This window comes from Pelobates fuscus, chromosome 6 (assembly GCF_036172605.1).
Source record: "Pelobates fuscus isolate aPelFus1 chromosome 6, aPelFus1.pri, whole genome shotgun sequence".
In the NCBI taxonomy this organism is placed as follows: Eukaryota; Metazoa; Chordata; class Amphibia; order Anura; family Pelobatidae; genus Pelobates; species Pelobates fuscus.
The window spans coordinates 32,488,096-32,507,181 of record NC_086322.1 but is presented as its reverse complement, the minus strand read 5'-3'; the positions used below and the strand labels follow the sequence as shown (position 1 = coordinate 32,507,181).

The 19,086-nt window shown below is 42.3% G+C and overlaps 1 protein-coding gene across 1 annotated transcript in view; it reads left to right on the top strand.

Annotated features, from left to right (window-relative positions):
• The window catches only part of DNAAF9 (dynein axonemal assembly factor 9), an 88,453-nt gene that overhangs the window by 14,483 nt on the left and 54,884 nt on the right, over positions 1–19,086 (top strand). The window contains exons 2-8 of the mRNA XM_063457592.1: positions 12,714–12,793; positions 13,732–13,851; positions 13,965–14,089; positions 14,488–14,584; positions 15,769–15,875; positions 17,125–17,202; positions 18,281–18,379. Of these exons, the coding sequence (XP_063313662.1) occupies positions 12,714–12,793; positions 13,732–13,851; positions 13,965–14,089; positions 14,488–14,584; positions 15,769–15,875; positions 17,125–17,202; positions 18,281–18,379 (706 nt within the window). The remainder of the gene's footprint in view (positions 1–12,713; positions 12,794–13,731; positions 13,852–13,964; positions 14,090–14,487; positions 14,585–15,768; positions 15,876–17,124; positions 17,203–18,280; positions 18,380–19,086) is intronic.

The window sequence follows — 19,086 nt, the reverse complement described above, 5'->3', positions numbered from 1 at the left end:
ACTGAAGACTGTGGTCGCCCTACTTTCCAGCAGGGGAATCCGCTTGATAACCTATTTAGACGACCTGCTCATAATGACTCCGCGCTGCTCTGTCGTCCTCTTTCCTGAATGTTGCGTCTACGTCAAAACTTGGGTTTCCTCATCAACTGGGAGAAGACTCTCCGCGTTCCCTCCCAGTCAATGGAGTTCTTGGGCTTCTAAATAAATTCTGTCCACAGGACCCTTCATCTCTCGAGGTTACACTGAATATAGCGTCTTACTTTGTTTAGCTGTTTTGAACCATGTGGATAAGTTATAATGTTGTGTGCTAGACCACTTCCATTACAGGTTTCTGTATATTCTGCTCTGTAAGTGCACTTCCTGCTAATTATGAGCTCTGGTTTATTAGAATTATCTGAATGTATGTAGTATTCACACAGTATCTGCCAAAATATTCTCCGTAATAGATCCTCTCTATCCCAGTTCAACAGGTGCTTCTTGGCAGGGTGCTGGCCACAGCTCTGAATGTTGACATTCGCCACCAAGATATTATTATTTGTGTTTGGTTTATTCTACGCCTCACATTTAAGAAGTCCCTTAGGGAATTATTCACTGGGTTCTGTTGCAATCTGATCGGGTGCTTGGCATTTTTACACTCACACCCAACAGTGAGAAACTACACAGAGTGCAAAGGTAACTTCACATGAATGTTTCATGATGCCCACGTGGCCAATCACTGTTAGAATGTTAATGACATTTAAACGCAGTCAGAAGATGTCAGACAAAATGAGGAGTTTCCACTGATACATTTTGTCATTTTCCACAGCCTGCTTGTAATATCTGTGGTAATGTTTATTTTTTTTTATGTATTTATTAAGTGTACAGCGGATCTTGCAGGATCCTCTGTGTTGTGCTCTCCCTGATTTGAGAGAATACAGCATTGATTCACCTCCTTGTTGTTAAAATGCCTGGAACTAAAGAGAGAAAACGGTGGCCCCCACAGGGTAGATTCTGATACTTATAGCCCACCTTCTACTGTAACCCCAAACCCCGGCACACCAAACAGGAGGATCACATTCAAAGTACGCTGATTCTGTGTGTTCCCATCATTGGACTCAGTACGTCACATGGCAGCTCTGGAGTGGCGGAGTATGCCAATTATTGCTGAAGGGACTGATTGCTCATGCATTTTGTGTTATCGATGCTTCGCTATGAGACGAAATTGATTGGACAAAAGTATTCAGAATTGATGACTTCACCGGAGGATTGGCCAGCAGTTAAGAGTCTGTTAAAGTGCAACATTTGGTGTAATTAATGACAAAGAATGAGAGAAACAATTCTTCTCCATGAGATGTTTTTAAGAGGATCTCTGAACGTGAAGACCTTAAATTGTCAGACTGCCACTCAGCCATTAGAAGTGTGCTTTAGCCAAAATGTCAACATGAGAGATTCCTTGGGTTCACACGCAGCTAGACTCCCCTGAGCTTAGCACAGCCCAATTCGTTACATAGTGTCCCAGGATGCTTTATTATGGAAGTCTCCAATGGAATGATCAGATTGACAATTTACATTAAAGTGATCATACTGGAACTGTGAAGGTTACCGCCTGGAATTGGCTAGATCTTAATCTGTTCAGTCACGAATGTGGTGTAAACTCTAAACTGTGCAAAGTACACACTGATAAGAATGTTCACGTCTGGTAGTGTTTCTTTTCTCCTGTAAATCACTGCCAGTACCTTTCAGTTTCAAGCACCTTAAAGCGAGTACCATAAACACTGCAGCCCTCTTTCTGCTTTAGTAAAAGAGAGTACCATAAACACCGCAGCCCTCTTTCTGCTTTAGTAAAAGAGAGTACCATAAACACTGCAGCCCTCTTACTGCTCTAGTAAAAGCGAGTACCATAAACACTGCAGCCCTCTTACTGCTCTAGTAAAAGCGAGTACCATAAACACTGCAGCCCTCTTTCTGCTTTAGTAAAAGCGAGTACCATAAACACTGCAGCCCTCTTACTGCTCTAGTAAAAGCGAGTACCATAAACACCGCAGCCCTCTTTCTGCTTTAGTAAAAGCGAGTACCATAAACACTGCAGCCCTCTTACTGCTCTAGTAAAAGCGAGTACCATAAACACCGCAGCCCTCTTTCTGCTTTAGTAAAAGCGAGTACCATAAACACTGCAGCCCTCTTACTGCTCTAGTAAAAGCGAGAACCATAAACACTGCAGCCCTCTTACTGCTCTAGTAAAAGCGAGAACCATAAACACTGCAGCCCTCTTACTGCTCTAGTAAAAGCAAGTACCATAAACACTGCATATACTGCACTATAAACACTGTTAACAGAAGCTTGTTGCAGGTGTTACAGGCTGTATAGGTGGTTGGTGCTCAGTGGACCCCAGGTAAGTTAAGCGGTTTGATTGCTTACATTGGGAGTACACCAAGGCACTCCTGGCACCATAAAAAGAAGGCATGCACGATGCAATGATAAAGCCATAATTTTATCACATGACAGGAGGCTTCGTATTTTGCATAACTTTCTTTACTTTATGCCTCCAGCAGCACAAGTCAATCAGAAAACTTTAAACCAATCAGTAACCAGCATCACCTCCATATATAAAGCCCTGACAGTCACATGATTTCCTCTTTCTTTGCTGCTTCCAGCCAAGGCACAGGTCAGAGTATTATGCTCTCAAATGCTTTCTGTTTATAGTGCAATTCTAACTTGTATTTATACCTTTAAATTTCTACTGTACACTGTGTCTTTAACCCCCTGTCTGGGGCTTTAACCTGTCCCTCTATTATCCCTGCTTCCCCTCAATCCCCTTCTCCCTGGACGGTCCGTTTTTTTTTTCATCCACACTACCCTGGGGTTTCCCCTTCAGGGCTCTGTTATGTCAGGCTGCTTGCCTGAGGACCCTCGCGATTCGCAGCATTTTACCGCGATCGCGCGGGTCCAACCGGCTTGATTAGGGTCCAGGATGCTGGGGGGTGGATGGGGGGGCACGAGGGGTGCCGACCGGTACCGTCGGGCCGTGATCGCGGTCCGCGTTCGCGGACCGAGCGGCAAAATTTGCGCGCGAACGGCGGCCATCTTGGATCTCGCGATACCGCGAGATCCTCGGCGGCCATCTTAATTTCGCCAGTTCGTGATTCCCACGAACTGGCACTAGGTTTTTTTAAAGGTAAAGTGTTAAAATTTTGGATGCTGTTGGAAATAAAAGTTTTTTTGCCACATAATATATATGTGTCAAACTAAACACACTTCTCACTGCAGTTAACCCCTGCAACTCTGGGCTAAGGGCCACTGCAGTTAACTTACCTTCAAATTGTATTGCACATCAGGCTGAGCACACTTATCACTGCAGTTAACCCCCAAAACTCTGTGCTAAAGGGTCACTGCGGGTAACGTATCATTGGGATTGTATTGCACCAAACCAGGAACAACTCCCATCAGGCCAAGCAAACTTCTCACTGCAGTTAACCCCCGCAACTCTGTGCTAAAGGGCCACTGCGGGTAACTTATCATTGGGATTGTATTGCACCAAACCAGGAACAACTCCCATCAGGCTAAGCACACTTCTCACTGCAGTTAACCCCTGCAAATCTGTGCTCAGGGGCCACTGCAGGTAACTTACCATTGGGATTGTACTACACCGAACCAAGAACAACTCCCATCAGGCTCAGGCTGCACTGCCCAATTGGACGATCACTCACAGAAGGCAATGAGGATTGATCCACACGGGTGAAAACACCGAAGAACTATCCAGAAACCATTATAAACTTGTTTACAAAGGGTGACCACCATGCCCAATGAGGGGCTTATAACGAAGTACGCAAATCCACAGTGGCAAAAATTCCACAAAATTACATACACAAGGATGACTCCTTACAAAGCGTACTGAGGTCTTCGATACCTCCCATTACCGGGCTTACGTCCCGACCATTACCGGGCTTACGTCCCGACCATTACCGGGCTTACGTCCCGACCATTACCGGGCTTACGTCCCGACCATTACCGGGCTTACGTCCCGACCATTACCGGGCTTACGTCCCGACCATTACCGGGCTTACGTCCCGACCATTACCGGGCTTACGTCCCGACCATTACCGGGCTTACGTCCCGACCATTACCGGGCTCCGTCCCGACCATTACCGGGCTCCGTCCCAACATTAATGACCGTTCACCCCGGTCGATAGGAGGGTGACCCCTCTACAGACCACTAGTCAAATTCCTAGTGGTGCTGAGTACATGGTACCTGGGTGTCCCCCAGTTGTACGTGGAAGCCACTGTGTAGTTACATACGCACTGACGTATAAACTGTCTCCCCACAGAAGGGAGAAAATCATGCTACCATGGTGTCAGACACTCCTCCATCATCAACGGTGGATTTCCAGGCCATGATCACTGCCGCGGGGTCGGCTTCGGGAAAAAGGCTTTAGTCAAAAGGATGATGCAGATACCGCCGGAGATGGTGGACACCACGCCTCCATCAAGAACAGAGGATAAGGAACCTACACAACTTAGGCAGGAGACAGGGGCGTCCAAACACCAATGGATGGGCTCCAACACAACTCTTCCAAGAGGTGAAGGGAATATACTGAGGAAGCGGAACCGCCAGTCCAAGGCATGGACCGCTCCCCTCCACAAGACCCTCATCAGAGGATGAGGAACCATTATCCCCACCGTCATTAGAAATCATAGACGAATGGAGGGCAGAGGACTCGCCCTAGGAGGAGGAGGACTGTCAAGACATACCTCAAAAAGTCGGAGAACTCAGCCAAGACCCGGAATGGCTAAGGACATATAGATATTGGGGTCTAATCCACACGCCCTAGGACGGGCTGATAACCACGGAGTACGATCTGTTACGGTATGCCAGACCGGAACACAATGGATACATGTAGGTCGACAGCACCAAGAAGGAGAGCTCACGGCGCTGCCAAAGCTCCACAGACCCCTTGGATAATTTGGAGACAACAATACCTCCCCATACACGGGCTTACGTCCCGGCATTTCTGACCGTTCATCCCGGTCTTATTGAGGGCGACCCCCTCCTCAGACCACTCGCAGGAAATCTCTAAGTGGTACTGATGGAAACAATTCTGGGGGAACCCCAGTTGTACGTGGAGATCCACTAGTGGCAATAAATGTATTACCGTACCGGACACCTGTTTAGGTACCCCAGAGACCGGAAGAGGGTCCCAACAGACCATAAGAGACATACATACAGGGGTGACCCCTACGCTGGGTGACTCTAGGCTAGTCTTACTCCGGTGCTAGTGGCATAGGTACGAAGGGGTGATCCCCCGCGCCCTCGTCTAGGGCTTCTACCTTCAGAGTATGTTCTGGCATTGTATGCACAGACCAGGGTACACTACAGGCATGTGTTCCGACACCTCTGTTTCAATTGGAGGATCCGTACGACTTTCCCTTAACCGAGAAAGAACTCACTATACCGCCAAACTCCACAATTCTAGGACATATAAGGATGAACCATTAGATTATACATAACGAGGCTTTCACGCCTCCCATACCCGGGTACGTCCCGGCCCTACGGAGGGTGTCCTCATTCTCAGGCCACTACCTAGATACTGCGAAAGCGGTACCGATTAATCGAAGTAGTGGGTGACCCCGGTTATACACAGAGGCACGCTGAGTGACCATAAGCGTACTGTTGTACGCCCATGACTCCACAGACCGAAAGGGTATGAACCAACAGATTGGATTTCCCTCAATTCACCGACCGATTTCCAGGTGAAGATTAAAGCAGCCAGGGCAACTCCGGGGGAAGAAGTCCTCTCCAAGAGGCTGACTAACAAGTCGGGCACCTTACCACCTAAACACCATTGGAAGGGCTCAACGCGGCTTCCCCAAAAAGGGAAAGAACGCCCCGACTTAGCGGAACCGTCGCTCAGAACGTCCTGCACATGGAACATCTCAGACTCCATCATCAGGGGACGAGGAATCCATTTCCCCCCCTTCTCTGGAGATCATAAGAGAATGGAGAGCCTCCATCGGAAGAGGAAAAGCGACAGAACCCGCCTAGCAAGAAAAGTTTCCTTTGACACACTGGACAACCTTGGTTGACTCGCGTACCACCAGACACCCAGGATCATCCGAAAGGGGTTTGCCGGAGCACCGGGCACACCTTGCCAACCTCTGGCTTAGGGGAAAAGAAGTACGAAACAAGCTGAGGATGGAATGCCCAGGTCATCTAGGAACGAACAAGATAGTCCTCAACAGGGAGCTCGGTGTCACTGCAGGGATATCTATGTCCCGATCAGACCGAAGTCCACGTAATAGTAGTACAGAAGAAGACAGGAGACTCTCCCCCAATCATCAACATAGACCAACCCAATGGTTTTTGGGACGTACCGACATCTCAAGAAGGAAGGTATACATCTAGTAGGAGACCTACTCCTCGATAGGATTTTGCAAGGTTAGATTTGAAAGGACACTTACCTATTGGTTCACATAGTACCTCAAGAAGTTTTGGAAGCTGGTCAGGACGCACGGAAGAGCAAAAGGTATCCGCTGTAGCACAGTTTCTGGAATTGTTGGGATTCATAGTGAACAGAGAGGAGTCGGTTCGGTTCCAGTTCCGAGTAACTACGCACCTCTACTTCGGAATAGATTCCACCCTAGACGGATTGCACCTTTCCCGCATCAACGATAGCGACCTTCGTAAGGAAATTCGACGGATATGGCGGAAAGGCTCCATAGTACCTTGATTATTCCCCAGGACCACTTCACTACCGGCTAGACATCGACTGAAAACTCACTGCATGAGATCCGGGCACACCTATGAAATTGGGATCAGAATGGCAAGGACTTCGATAGTACGCACTGCAGAGGTAGAGGAGCTAAGCAGGACACCTAGAATGATTGTCTTTAATTGGGATCATCCTCTGCTCCTTCAGTTTTAACTTGCCTTTGGGCAGATCAAAGGGAGAACATCATCGATTGATAATGTAGGAGCGGCTAGAGTTGGTGGATTGATGTCTTGACTGGTATGTCAAGGGACTTTCGCAGCCAACTAGAGTCATGGGACTCATGGACAACAGGTTCCCCGAAATAACTTATCCACATGGAACACTTGGAATTCACTGGGGTATGGAAAGGGACTACGATCTTTTTTATTACCCCTACCTACCTCGATGTTGAATCTGTTTCATAATTTTCGCAAAGGGCCAATCGGAACGATCCGACCGATTCATTATCGGGATACGTTCCCTTATTTCGACAGCGCATAGTACGATTCACGACACTCCGGCCGATCAAGAACTTTTTGATAGGTCGTTTTCCACGGGGTAGCATACGGTCCAGAACCATGAGCTAAAGTATCACTGTGGTGAGACTTCGATTGGGTTTTTCGGAACTAGTCAGATAACACGAACCTATCCCTTCGTCAGCTGTCAGCCGTAATCACGTTACGTTAGATTTTTTCCGTCGGGTATTAGATTTTCTGAGTTCGACGAAAATGATTTTTCGGTATCACCAGAAGGAAGGACCTCTACGGTGTCTCGTAGAACTAAATCCTTTTTCGCGTCCGTATTTTACCTTGTTCCTGATGGTTTACCAATCATTGTGCAGTTATAGCGGTGTTTTGTTATATGGAGATCCCGACAACTCTTAGATTGACACATTAAAGACATCTGCTGGGCTTATACCTACCATACAAGCCAGTTATCATGAACAATCCGTATATTTATTTTCGTCAACCACACGCGCATCCTTTTCGCTCATACCAAGCTTTAAAAATGCAAAATACGAAGCCTCCTGTCATGTGATAAAATTGTAGATTATGCTAACGTAGTGTACCTATAATCTTAATTTTAATAATGACAGGAGGCGAGTATTTTCCCTCCCTGTTTCCCCCCCTATACTCTGGGAAATTCTAATTTTCTGGTTTGCCATTTTCACAGTCTTATTATAAGTTTTGGGTATTTCAGTATATTTATGGGATGCTTATCTGGTTGACGGGTGTTACAGCCGTGGCGATTATTAAAGTATTCTACGGTTGTTTAATGTTTTAGTATATTAACGTAATATAAATATAGATGCATATAGTACTGGTTTTAATGTGGACATCAGTTGGGTTCCATCACCTTTCACGTATTTCTGTTCTTTTCAGAGTAACCATCATAAAGATCAAGATCAAGATAAAGCTGGAAGGTTTTTTTCAAGTCGTGTTCCAAGTTATGTTCTACACGTTACTCAGGGCTGTTATTTGAATTCCCTGACGTTATAATGGACTATTTTCGCATCAAAGAAAGAGGAAATCATGTGACTGTCAGGGCTTTATATATGGAGGTGATGCTGGTTACTGATTGGTTTAAAGTTTTCTGATTGACTTGTGCTGCTGGAGGCATAAAGTAAAGAAAGTTATGCAAAATACTCGCCTCCTGTCATTATTAAAATTAAGATTATAGGTACACTACGTTAGCATAATCTACAATTCTTTAAACACATCTTACCTAGTAGAGGGTGTGTTAACGTTTAACGGGAGGTTGAAGTGTGATTCCACTTACTTTAAAGTTTAAACATCCAATATATCTTGCTGATCGGACCCAGCTGGGGAATACCAGAAAAGGCTGCCTCGATATTATTAATAAATAATATAAACCTTTATTTCTTCTTTATGAAAAAGGCAGACTTTAGACTAGACCAGGCATAGGCCAGCTTTGGCACTCCAGATGTTTTGGACTACACCTCCCATGATGCCTTGCCAGCAATATGGGTGTAAGCGCACTATGGGGTATGTAGTCCACAACATCTGGAGTGCCGAAGGTGGCCTATCCCTGCACTCACGGTGGCGTGGGCTTCTGCAGTCAAATGTGTGACTTCCCCCTCCCCCATGGGTGCTTGCGGCATTCGTTCCATTGTGCCGCATACAGTATTTAAAATAAACAAAATAATAATAATTGACCTGCGGAAAAAGAAATGGCACCATTCATAACTAATAATTACCGGTAACTTAGATTGTGCAAAATGTTGATAAAGTTACGGTTTTGACTTAAATTGACAGCTGGCCTGGGCCCATGATATAAACATTGTTCCTCAGTATAGTTTCCAGCCGTGTCCTTTCTTGGCTCATTAGCCAGCGTTTTCTGATACATGTTCCGCAATGGAAATGTTTGACCTGTGTTCACATTCCTGATTAGCATTCAGTGCCCAAGTGAATAAGCAAAGAGTTTAGTTTGTTTAAACGCAGAGTTCCACACCAGCCATTAATAGCTAACAGGTTAGCTGTACTCTTAGAGATAAATTCCCATCACTGCAATCCATTCTGTATCCGTGGCCAGCATTATGCAAAGCTCTATCTCTATGTAGTGAATGTCTGCTTTGAGCAGGTTAACATAGCAAAACACAAATTGGGTACAGCTCACTCTGGTACACTGAGGAAGAAGGGGGGTAACCCATGGTAGAAATGGAAACACAAAGTAAAGGTAGTGTACCAGTGCTAAGGTGCTAGAAACACACGAGAAGTACTATACGTTACTGAGATACCGATGGGAGGCTTAAGATAAAAATGAAAACAAAAAATAATTTATTGAATAGAATTTAATGTATTAAAAACTGCCAAGAAATTGGCAATCACCCAGAGTGTAACACACAAACAAAATGTATTGAAAAATCTAAAATAAATGAATATAAATGAAAAGCATAGCTTGATAACTAAAGGTAAACATTCTAGAGTTGCACTATATTTATATTATGCGAGGAGCACACGTCTGTGCTATCAAGAAATACGTCTGATGGATGTATAGTATAAATGGGGGAAGGATGAGATGCCCTGGTAACTGATAACTGATGAAATGTAACAAATTCATCAGTAAATGTTGCCAATTATATTCACGGTCAGATTGCTAATAGTAATTAAGTATATAGGGTAAATTGAGCTAGCCGTGAACCACTGTGAAGCACAGAGCAGTTTGCACCGATACTGTGCTGCCATTGCTATATAAATGATAGCAGTTTGACTGAAAGGAGGTTTGCGTATAAAGGTGCCCTGAACCAGAATCTCATGGTGTCTGTATTAGCACGTGGCATGTTTGTAAATGAATAGTGTCAGTACAGACTGAATAGTGTCCATTAATATTACGATCTGTATTAAAATGAGTAGCCTGGATACAAAATATCATTCTTGAATTGATACTGACAGGACACTAGTTGTAGGAACATGCTGGTACATAGCATGTGTAGCTTTTATTCTACCCTCACAAACTATTAACCAATTTCTTCCTTTGGAACTATTTTGTGAAAAAGCAGTGACTATTTTCTTTGGTCCCTCCAGCCTGTTATACTGACTATCAGGAGTCCTGTAACTTTAAGAGTTAAATGGGTTTTAAACCGAACGTGTATCTAGGTTCCCTGGGCACTAGTATTGCTGCCTCTAGCTCAGATATCTCTTGAGATTTCCTGTTTCCGCATCATCAATATCAATTCGGGCCAGAACTGTGAGGAGGGGCTGGACCATAACTGCTGGGGGGCCCAGGTTCGTGCCATTGTGTTTGAATACAGCTTGACCTATAACCGGCATCGCAGAGTCAAACACACCAGGCTGCCCAAGTAATTTTCTCTTGTGGGGGCCTCATGGGGAGCTAGATACGTGCAGATAAGCGATTTTATTGTTGATGTGCCCACTGTCCTCATTCTAGTATTTCTGGGTACCGGAGATGGCCTGTGAGACCCCTGAAATGAAAGTAATCTTCCTTGTTTAGGGTTCATTGTGTTTATGTATCTACATGGTCTATTTTATTGCTGATTTTCTGATTGCAGTATCTTTCATGGAATGTAGTACAGATCTAACACGACCTGTTCCTGACATATGATTATATTTCGGCGCTGTAGCTATGCAGTAATTATGGTGCAATCTGTCTTCCTCTGACCTTATAATGTGTGTAATAACAGGGAACTAGGTGAAGGTACATTTTGATTAGATAACTCCATACAGCCATGAACATTATTGCCTTGGCTTTCTAAAATGTATGATATGCAAATTGAATGTTTAGGACAAATTCTTACTTATTTGTTTTAAAGTCGTATTTATCTAAAAAAAAAAAAGGCACTGATTGCATGATTAGCGCTTTCACTGTTAAAGGAATACTATAGCGTTCGGAACACAGAATTATTTTAATTCTATAGTTTCCCTCTGTGGCCTCGCAAGATAAATAGGAATGCAAAAAGATAGCATTTTAGGGACTTTTTAAAAGTACAGGGTTATTCATTCACTAAAGTGAGGTTTCAAAGTGAATTTCAAATTTGAGGTCAAACTAGCCAAGCTAAAAAAAAAAAAAAAATCTCTCCGTCTGCTATTCTTTCCATTCATCTACTTTGGCCTTAAATGTGAAATTTGCTTTGAATTCACCCGGTTAGCTTTTATTTAGCTTGTCGATGTTTGTAGTTTTAATACAAACCACTCTGGTCCTGATGAAAGGTTTGTCCTAAAACTCTAACGTTGTTTTTTTTTTTTTTTTTTTTTTTTTTTCATTTTTTTTTTTATTATTCATTCAGTCTTTACAGACATTTGGGGGAGATCTAAAGCTTACACATTGTATGCTAGACCTTGTCTTGCTGTGTTTCAAACAGGGTCTTAAATAGTGCGCTTAGAGCACAATATCTCTCCACCCTCCTACATTCAGTGAGGTGAAGCAAAAATACGGCAAGTGGTCAAATAGACATTTATTCATGCGTACAGTGGGTTGGAAGAAGAGATGCTAATTCTCCTTTATATGTAACATCACCTTGTGTTCCTTGTTAAAGGAAACTGTCGATTAGGTTTGCCAACTGAGATCTAGGGGGTTTTGTAGAAAAGTGTCTTATTTCGAATAGTGCTGTAAAAGGGGCGCAGTCGCTAAGGCAATGTACCTGCAGGTTCTACTGGTTTCCATGGTGACTGTCCCACATTTAGCACTTTAAATCACTTTTCATGCATCCGACATACTATATGTATCAGCATGTTTTCATAGCAGTTGGAAATCGTTACAAACGCTGTGTTTGGTTTTGTAATTCTAGAAAGCTCAGTTGTTTCGGTTCTCATGGTGCTAAAGCTCATTTGCAGGAGTTTCGGGTTCTCTAAGCAGATGAAGGTCTTAAATGATAATGGCCCTTCTTAATAACAAAGCAGAATAATGCACCCTCTCTGCCGCACTTAAACCCGTTCTGAGACTACTCTTTCCATGCGTGTCCAGACAGATTTTTAAGGTGCTGATTGCTTAAGTAAACCATGTAATTGTGACATGTGAGAAGTCGTTTAAAATGCATAATTGTTGCAAGATCAGAACTCGTTGTTTTCCTTTTCATCTTAAAAGCGCTCTCATGCATGACATGACAGGGTCCCTTTAATCCCCCATGTGCCTGATTACCTACATGGCAGACACTAATAGCCTGTGCACATGCCTTCTTTTAGTGTTGTTGTCATGTTTTTCTTAAATTATGAACTAAATCGTAGTCCATTCTATATTGTGAATGCAGGGTTGACCCAATCACAGAACCGGTTGATGTAAACAAGTAATCTATTCAGTAACCCTGTAATCTAATCTGTGATTTTAATGAAAATATTACCAGAAATGCCTGTCTATTGGTGAACCATAACACCTGTAGTAGGTTTCTGTACAGCACCGCTCACTGTGCCATGGGTAGTCTTGGTTCTATTAAGATGTGTAAATGTATTTATTTTATTTTTTTAGTACTCTGTAGAGATATGGTGATGATCGCTTTGATTTTTCTAATTTCAGCTGCAGTCGTTTGAGAAAAATACAGCAACTCTTCACTAAAAGCAACAAATCCAGTCCAGATGGCATTCTCTGCATTTTAGGTAGGTGACTGAATTGGAACTTGTAAAATGTTGTGGTGGTCACTTTACAATGAGTTATATACAGCAGATAAAACACGCACATTTAAAGGATCACTATAGTGTCAGGAAAACAAACTTTTTTTCCTGACACTATATAATTCTTGGGTCCCCCCCACCCTCCGGGTTCCCCTCCCTCGGCGCTGGTGACCTCTCCTCCCCGTCGACGTTCGCTCCCAAGTGGAGCGGATTGCTCAATGCTTTCCTATAGACGTTCTGCACGCTGAATGCGATTTTCGCATCCAGTGTTGCAGAAGCGCCTCTAGCGGCTGTCAGGAAGACAGCCACTAGAGGCTGGATTAACCCTGCAATGTAAACAGTTTCTCTGAAAATGCTTTGTTTACATGTGAAGGGTTAAAACCTGGGGGACCTGGCACCCAGACCACTTCATTGAGCTGAAGTGGTCTGGGTGACTATAGTGTCCCTTTTAATGTGGAGAGGGCGATGCTTAGTCTAGAGATAGTCAGGAACAGGAGATGAGATCTGAGAGCATTTAGGTTGGAGACGCACCTTTGGAGGTTACTAGCTAGCTTAGCGTGCCAGGGTTTTAATGTGACTGCCCAAAAGGTAATGATTTAGGATGGGGCTGCCTAGTGCATGATCACTGATTACAATATTAAAGCATTAGTATTGGAAGTATAGTATATTCGCATTAGTATTGGAAGCATTAAAACTATTTTTCTTAAAGCCACATGACATCGCAGGATAGAAATTGTTCTAAATAAAGTGACATGACATGGCACTCGATAGATGTAACTAATGAATTAGCCACTGTGTGTCTGTGTGTGTGTGTTTTTTTTTTTTTTTTCTTGTTTTTTTTTTCACGTTTACATGCAATTATTTCAAGAAAATGGATAACATTTTGTGCTTCTCATATATTTATTTTTTCTTCTTTTCCTCAGGAATTGACAGCCGGTACAATGAGGGATGCCAGGAGCTCGCAAATTATCTGCTGTTTGATCTCTATAGCCAAAGAAACGCTGATTTTGAGAGAACTGTGTTTCCAGAAGAGGTTCTAGATGGTGAGGTTATGGCACTTAATGAGCTGTTTCTGCATGTTCTCTGCTAAATGATTCTTCATTGTGCGTTTGTGCTTGCAGATGCTTGAACAGAGGATATTTCTGTTTTGTTACAGATGTTATACTCCTAATTAAATCTGACAGCGTCCATCTGTATTGTAACCCTGTTAACTACTCTTATCTGCTGCCTTATGTAGCTGGCTGGAGAAATCTGCATTTCCATTGCATGTCAGAAAGCGAGGTGAGTCTGACTTACTCCTGTATTACTCCTGAATAGTGTGCAGTGTCTACTGGCGACATTCTCTGTTTTAATCACGTGTATCACAACAATACGAGATCCCTTCACATCCTAACATAGAGACTAATAACAAACACAGGCTAAATGCAATCTCAAATAAGCGAATATAAACACATATATATCGTATGATTTTTTTTTTCTTTTCTTTTTTTTTTTTTTTTCCCTGTGATTTAATTTAAAATGGGCTAGTCATCCAGAAATGTTTAGATTTTTATTTTATGTAAACAAATGTTCAAATAAAATGCATCATAACCTTTTAACTTTTCTTATTGGCACATTATAATAAAATTTGGAAGAGGACAGCCGAGATTAGTGTGGTGTTATTTTTTATTTTTTTGTAGTATGAAGATGAGGAGGCTGCAGAGGAGTTTAAGATTGCCAGCTTTGTGAATATGGTTCAGGACTGCAGCCGTATTGGAATTCCATACAGTGCTCGAGGTGAGCTTCCACTGGGTCTGTCCGCAAGTGGTATATTAGAGACAGTAGGACTATTGAATGTTATTCCCACAGTATAGGTACACTATACTGTTGGTAATACAAATCTGTATTCCTAACACTATAGTGCCCATGTGCTTGTAGTCTGGTCCCTATCTCCCCCCTCCAGCCCCCCTGCGAGTGACGCCTGTATGTTCAAACTTTGCCATTTTCATTTATTTTTGTTTCTGATAATGTAATATTAATCATTAAATCTGTCCTAAATGCAAGCACAAGTCAGGGAAACTGTCTTGGTCTGGAGGACCAGGATGCTGGAAATAGGAGTGGGAATGAAGGAGCAGCACCAGTAATATAGAAAGAGTCCCTCTGTGTACATTGCTTTATTGGTAACAGTTTTAAGTTGGATGTGTAAATAACATCCTAAATCCCACAAGTGGTGTTTTTATATTAAGGCAACCTGTTCTAAGGCATTAAACCGTTTGAGTCTCATCCAATCATCTTGGTCTTTGTCAGTCCATATCCCTTCTTGGTAAGAAGATTTCAGCGGGCCCCCCGAGTAGGGACAATAGATGTCTGTGTTTTTTAGGAAACTGCCCCAAAATGACAACCTTTCAACTGTAGGCATGCACTCTAAGACAATGAAATGGTCCATTTATATGCTTCTCAATGAGGAGCGTTTGGTTTGACCATGAATGAAGCTGCTTTACATCAGATGGGGCTTGGAAATAAGACTAGAAAGACCTTGTCCGGTGATGGGTTCAAGGGAAGTTAGAATCTAATATGTTTTTAAATTAAATAAGAGAATGTCCAAGATCAGTAGTGTCCAGTAGGGCATAACCATAAACAAAACTCAGCAAGAAAAATATAGTAACCCTTTAATTTGTGATGGTTTCCTTAAACATTCCTATTGGGTTACATGGTTTGTTAAATAGTACAGCATGTTTGCCCACCTGAGCAGAGCAGTGCTTGTCATCAGTGCTCCAAACTGGACAAAATGCCATTATTGGTGGATTCGGTTATGGACCAGATGGAATCATGAGGCTTTCTAATGACCACACTGCGTTTTTTTTAACAAATTTACTGTAATGTCCTTCGTTGGTTGATGATTTTATATTTTCTTTTATTTAAGTTTAATCTTAAATATTTGTGATTCTATTTTTTTGCTTACTGATTGATGGTCTTTGCAGGTCATCTACAAATGTTTGACATGTTTATTGTGGAAAAGTGGCCCATTGTGCAGGCATTTGCCTTGGAGGGCATCGGCGGCGGTGGTTTCTTTACAATGAAACATGAGGTGTGTTTTGTTCTCTGTATTATTTGACACCCTTTAGGTCACAGTAACAACTTGTGCAAAGTGTAATGCCTGGCTGTGTGTAATGGTAAAAACATTGTTCAATATTTAGCTCCTAACCCTGTGTGACTTATTCACTGGAATGCAATTGTGGATAAAAGATAAGGGAATTAAAAATGTTTGCCAAAATAGCTAACCTGAAAAACCTGTGGAAACCCTTTTCCGATTTGGGTGATTTGGCATACATTTAGCAATGGATTTGTTTAAAGAGACACTATAGTCACAAGACAACTTTTGCTTAATAAAGCAGTTTTGGTGCATAGATCATGCCTCTGAAGTTTCACTGCTCAATTCTCTGCCATTTAGGAGTAAAATCACTTTTTAGTTTGTTTATGCAGCTAAACCTTACAGCCTGCAAGAACACAAAATGGCTTCATTTTCAATCAGATCTTTGAAATTTTTTATCTCCTGCTCTGTAAATTAAAAATGAATCACACCCAGTAGGTTTCTTCAGGGTCTAGCAAGCTATTAACGGAACATGATATAAGAAATTACAGAATTTACAATACAGGAAGTATAAACATTAGATGATTCTTTACAGGAATTGTTTAGAAAGGCTGTGTTGGTCACATGCAGGGTGGTGTGCCTAGGGCTGCATAAACTGTGGTATAACTCCTAAATGGCAGAGAATTAAGGAGTGAAACTTCAGAGGCATGATCTATACATCAAACTGGTTCATTAAGCTAAAGTTGTTTTGGGGAGTATAGTGTCCCTTTAATTCACCACAATATCCAGTTTTTCATTAATAAGCTGCTGTGGAGTCCTCAGCGTCTCTGTTCCAGCTATAGACCACAGTGTGTTATTTTAAGAGGAGTGCATTTGTCACCCCTGTATAATTTCTCTCACGTGTTTCCTTTTTCTCTCTCGCTCTTCCTCTCTCTTTTTCTCTGTGTACTTTATTTCTGTGTCTCACAGATTTGATAGGAGGGTGGGGGTGACATGGACACTTAGTGCTTAGAACCCAGTGTTGAAGATTCCGTCCCCCAACCTCCTGATTTGTTGGGTAAGGACTGATGTTCCAGCTTATTGTATGGTGTGTTGTGGCATGTTGTTCACTTAAAAGGCAACATTGCATGCAACACATTTTCTAAACGTCAGGGAGGGCTGTGCTAGGAAGCAGACGATAGGGATTGAATGTCTATGTTGATAATGCTATTGTCTGGTATGTATGATGTGTGTATTTATGTTACAGTTAATGGATGCAAGTGAATTACTCTGGAAGACCTACAGCATCATGGATCCTGTTTCATTGGAGGTGTTGCTAATGGAGGTGAAGTCACAACTCTGAAAAATATACATTTAAATGGAAACCATCGTCTTTTCTTACATGGCATAAACCGCTGTTGCTATGCCCTTTTAATACACACCATTAGTCAAGGCAACTGAAATCAGATTTCCATTCCCAATTTAAATAGCATAACCTGTAACTGCAAACCACGTGCATCTCTGCTCAGCAGTGTTGCCAAAATACAGACACTTGTTTCTTTCCCCCTGAAAACCAATGGCAATGTAAGCAGTCAAATAAGGACACGTTTAGCCCATAATAAGTGAGCTGAGAAAAAGCTTAATTGAGGATGTTTTCTAATTTGTGTATGTTGGTATACATATATTGCTTTATCATATCCCCATCCTTCACAGCTTAGAAAATAAATGCATGTTTTGGCTTGTGATTTATAAATGTCCTGCTCTAAATATTAGAAATATAAGTCCTTGTTATGGTAGTACTGTTCTCAGGAATGTATTGAATGTGTGACATTACACTCCCAGCAAATCAGAAATGTGCTCTTCATTAATTTCCTAGTTTAAGGTATGTGAGTGCTATATAAAACCTGGAACAGTCAAAGCACTCATTCCTTTTCTTTAGATGATATAACTACGTGGGCATTATCAAAACGTTATTGTTTCATTTCCAACAGACCTGTTTTGTCTGTGTTTATGAAAGTTAAAGTTTTCACGTTTTAGTGTTTTAGTTGTGTGATGTCATGTATTGAATCCAGTATAGACTTCCATTCTGGTCTGTCATTGCTTTCTATGTAGGTGCAGCTGACAAGCCACTCATCGCACCTGCAGACCAGTCCTGAGAACTGGCCTTTACTTGCTATCTTTGGAGATTGCGATCACATATTGCCTGTCTGCTATAGCATGGAGTAGGCAACCGTTGGCATGCCAGATGTTGTGGACACCATGTCCCCTGTTGCTCTGCCAGCATAATGACTCTAAGGGCATTATGGGAGATGTAGTCCATAACATCTGTGCCAAAGGTTGCCTACCCCTGTATAGGAAGCTGTTTGTCTATGTGCTCTGCTCATAATGACATGGTCTTTATTATATTTTTTATTTTAATACAGGACTTGCTCACATTTGAGCATCAGTGGGCAAACCTGTTCTCAAATTTCGAAACAGAAGTTCCTTTTGTCCTGGAGCTGTCAGAGTGCCAGGCTGGAGAGGTATGTTCTGTGGTCATAACCTGTGTCCAATATTTATATATTGTGTGCTTCCTAGTCTATTGTAAAGTCCATGCTTAGGGCTGGTGAGGATTAAATCAAAGTTCAACCGAATAGCTGCAATGTAGTAACTGGAAACCTGCACTACATGAAGGGATAGCCTTTATTAGAGCTGCTTAAAGCTTTGTTTAGGAAGGAGATATCATCCAAACATCTGATATATGCCTCTCCACAAGGATTTGTCTGGAATAAACCATTCTGAGTGTTTTTACAGTCCAAGTAAGTTTTACTGGGGCATTACACAAATCAACACTCTGAGACTTTGGCGATTATGTCATTTATTATATTTACTGACTCTAAATTATATTTTATTTATGCAGTTTAATATATATGTTTTATATTTCACTTTTTATCTGTCTGAGCAGCCATGACAAAGTCAGACTCTACTGTTGTCTGACCAGCTGCTGCTCAGCCGAACTTGCCTGCGGCTGGAGTTTTACAATCGGTGCGGCGCGAAAGTTAGGGTGAGCAGTAGTTGGACAGATGCACTGATCAGCCACAATATTAATAACATTTATATTGATTATATTGTTACAATGGCACCTGTTAAGGGATGGCATATATTAGGCAGCAAGAGAAACAGTCCGTTCTTGAATTACGTGGAAGGAGGAAAAATAGGCAAGCTTAAAACATCTGAATGACTTTGACAA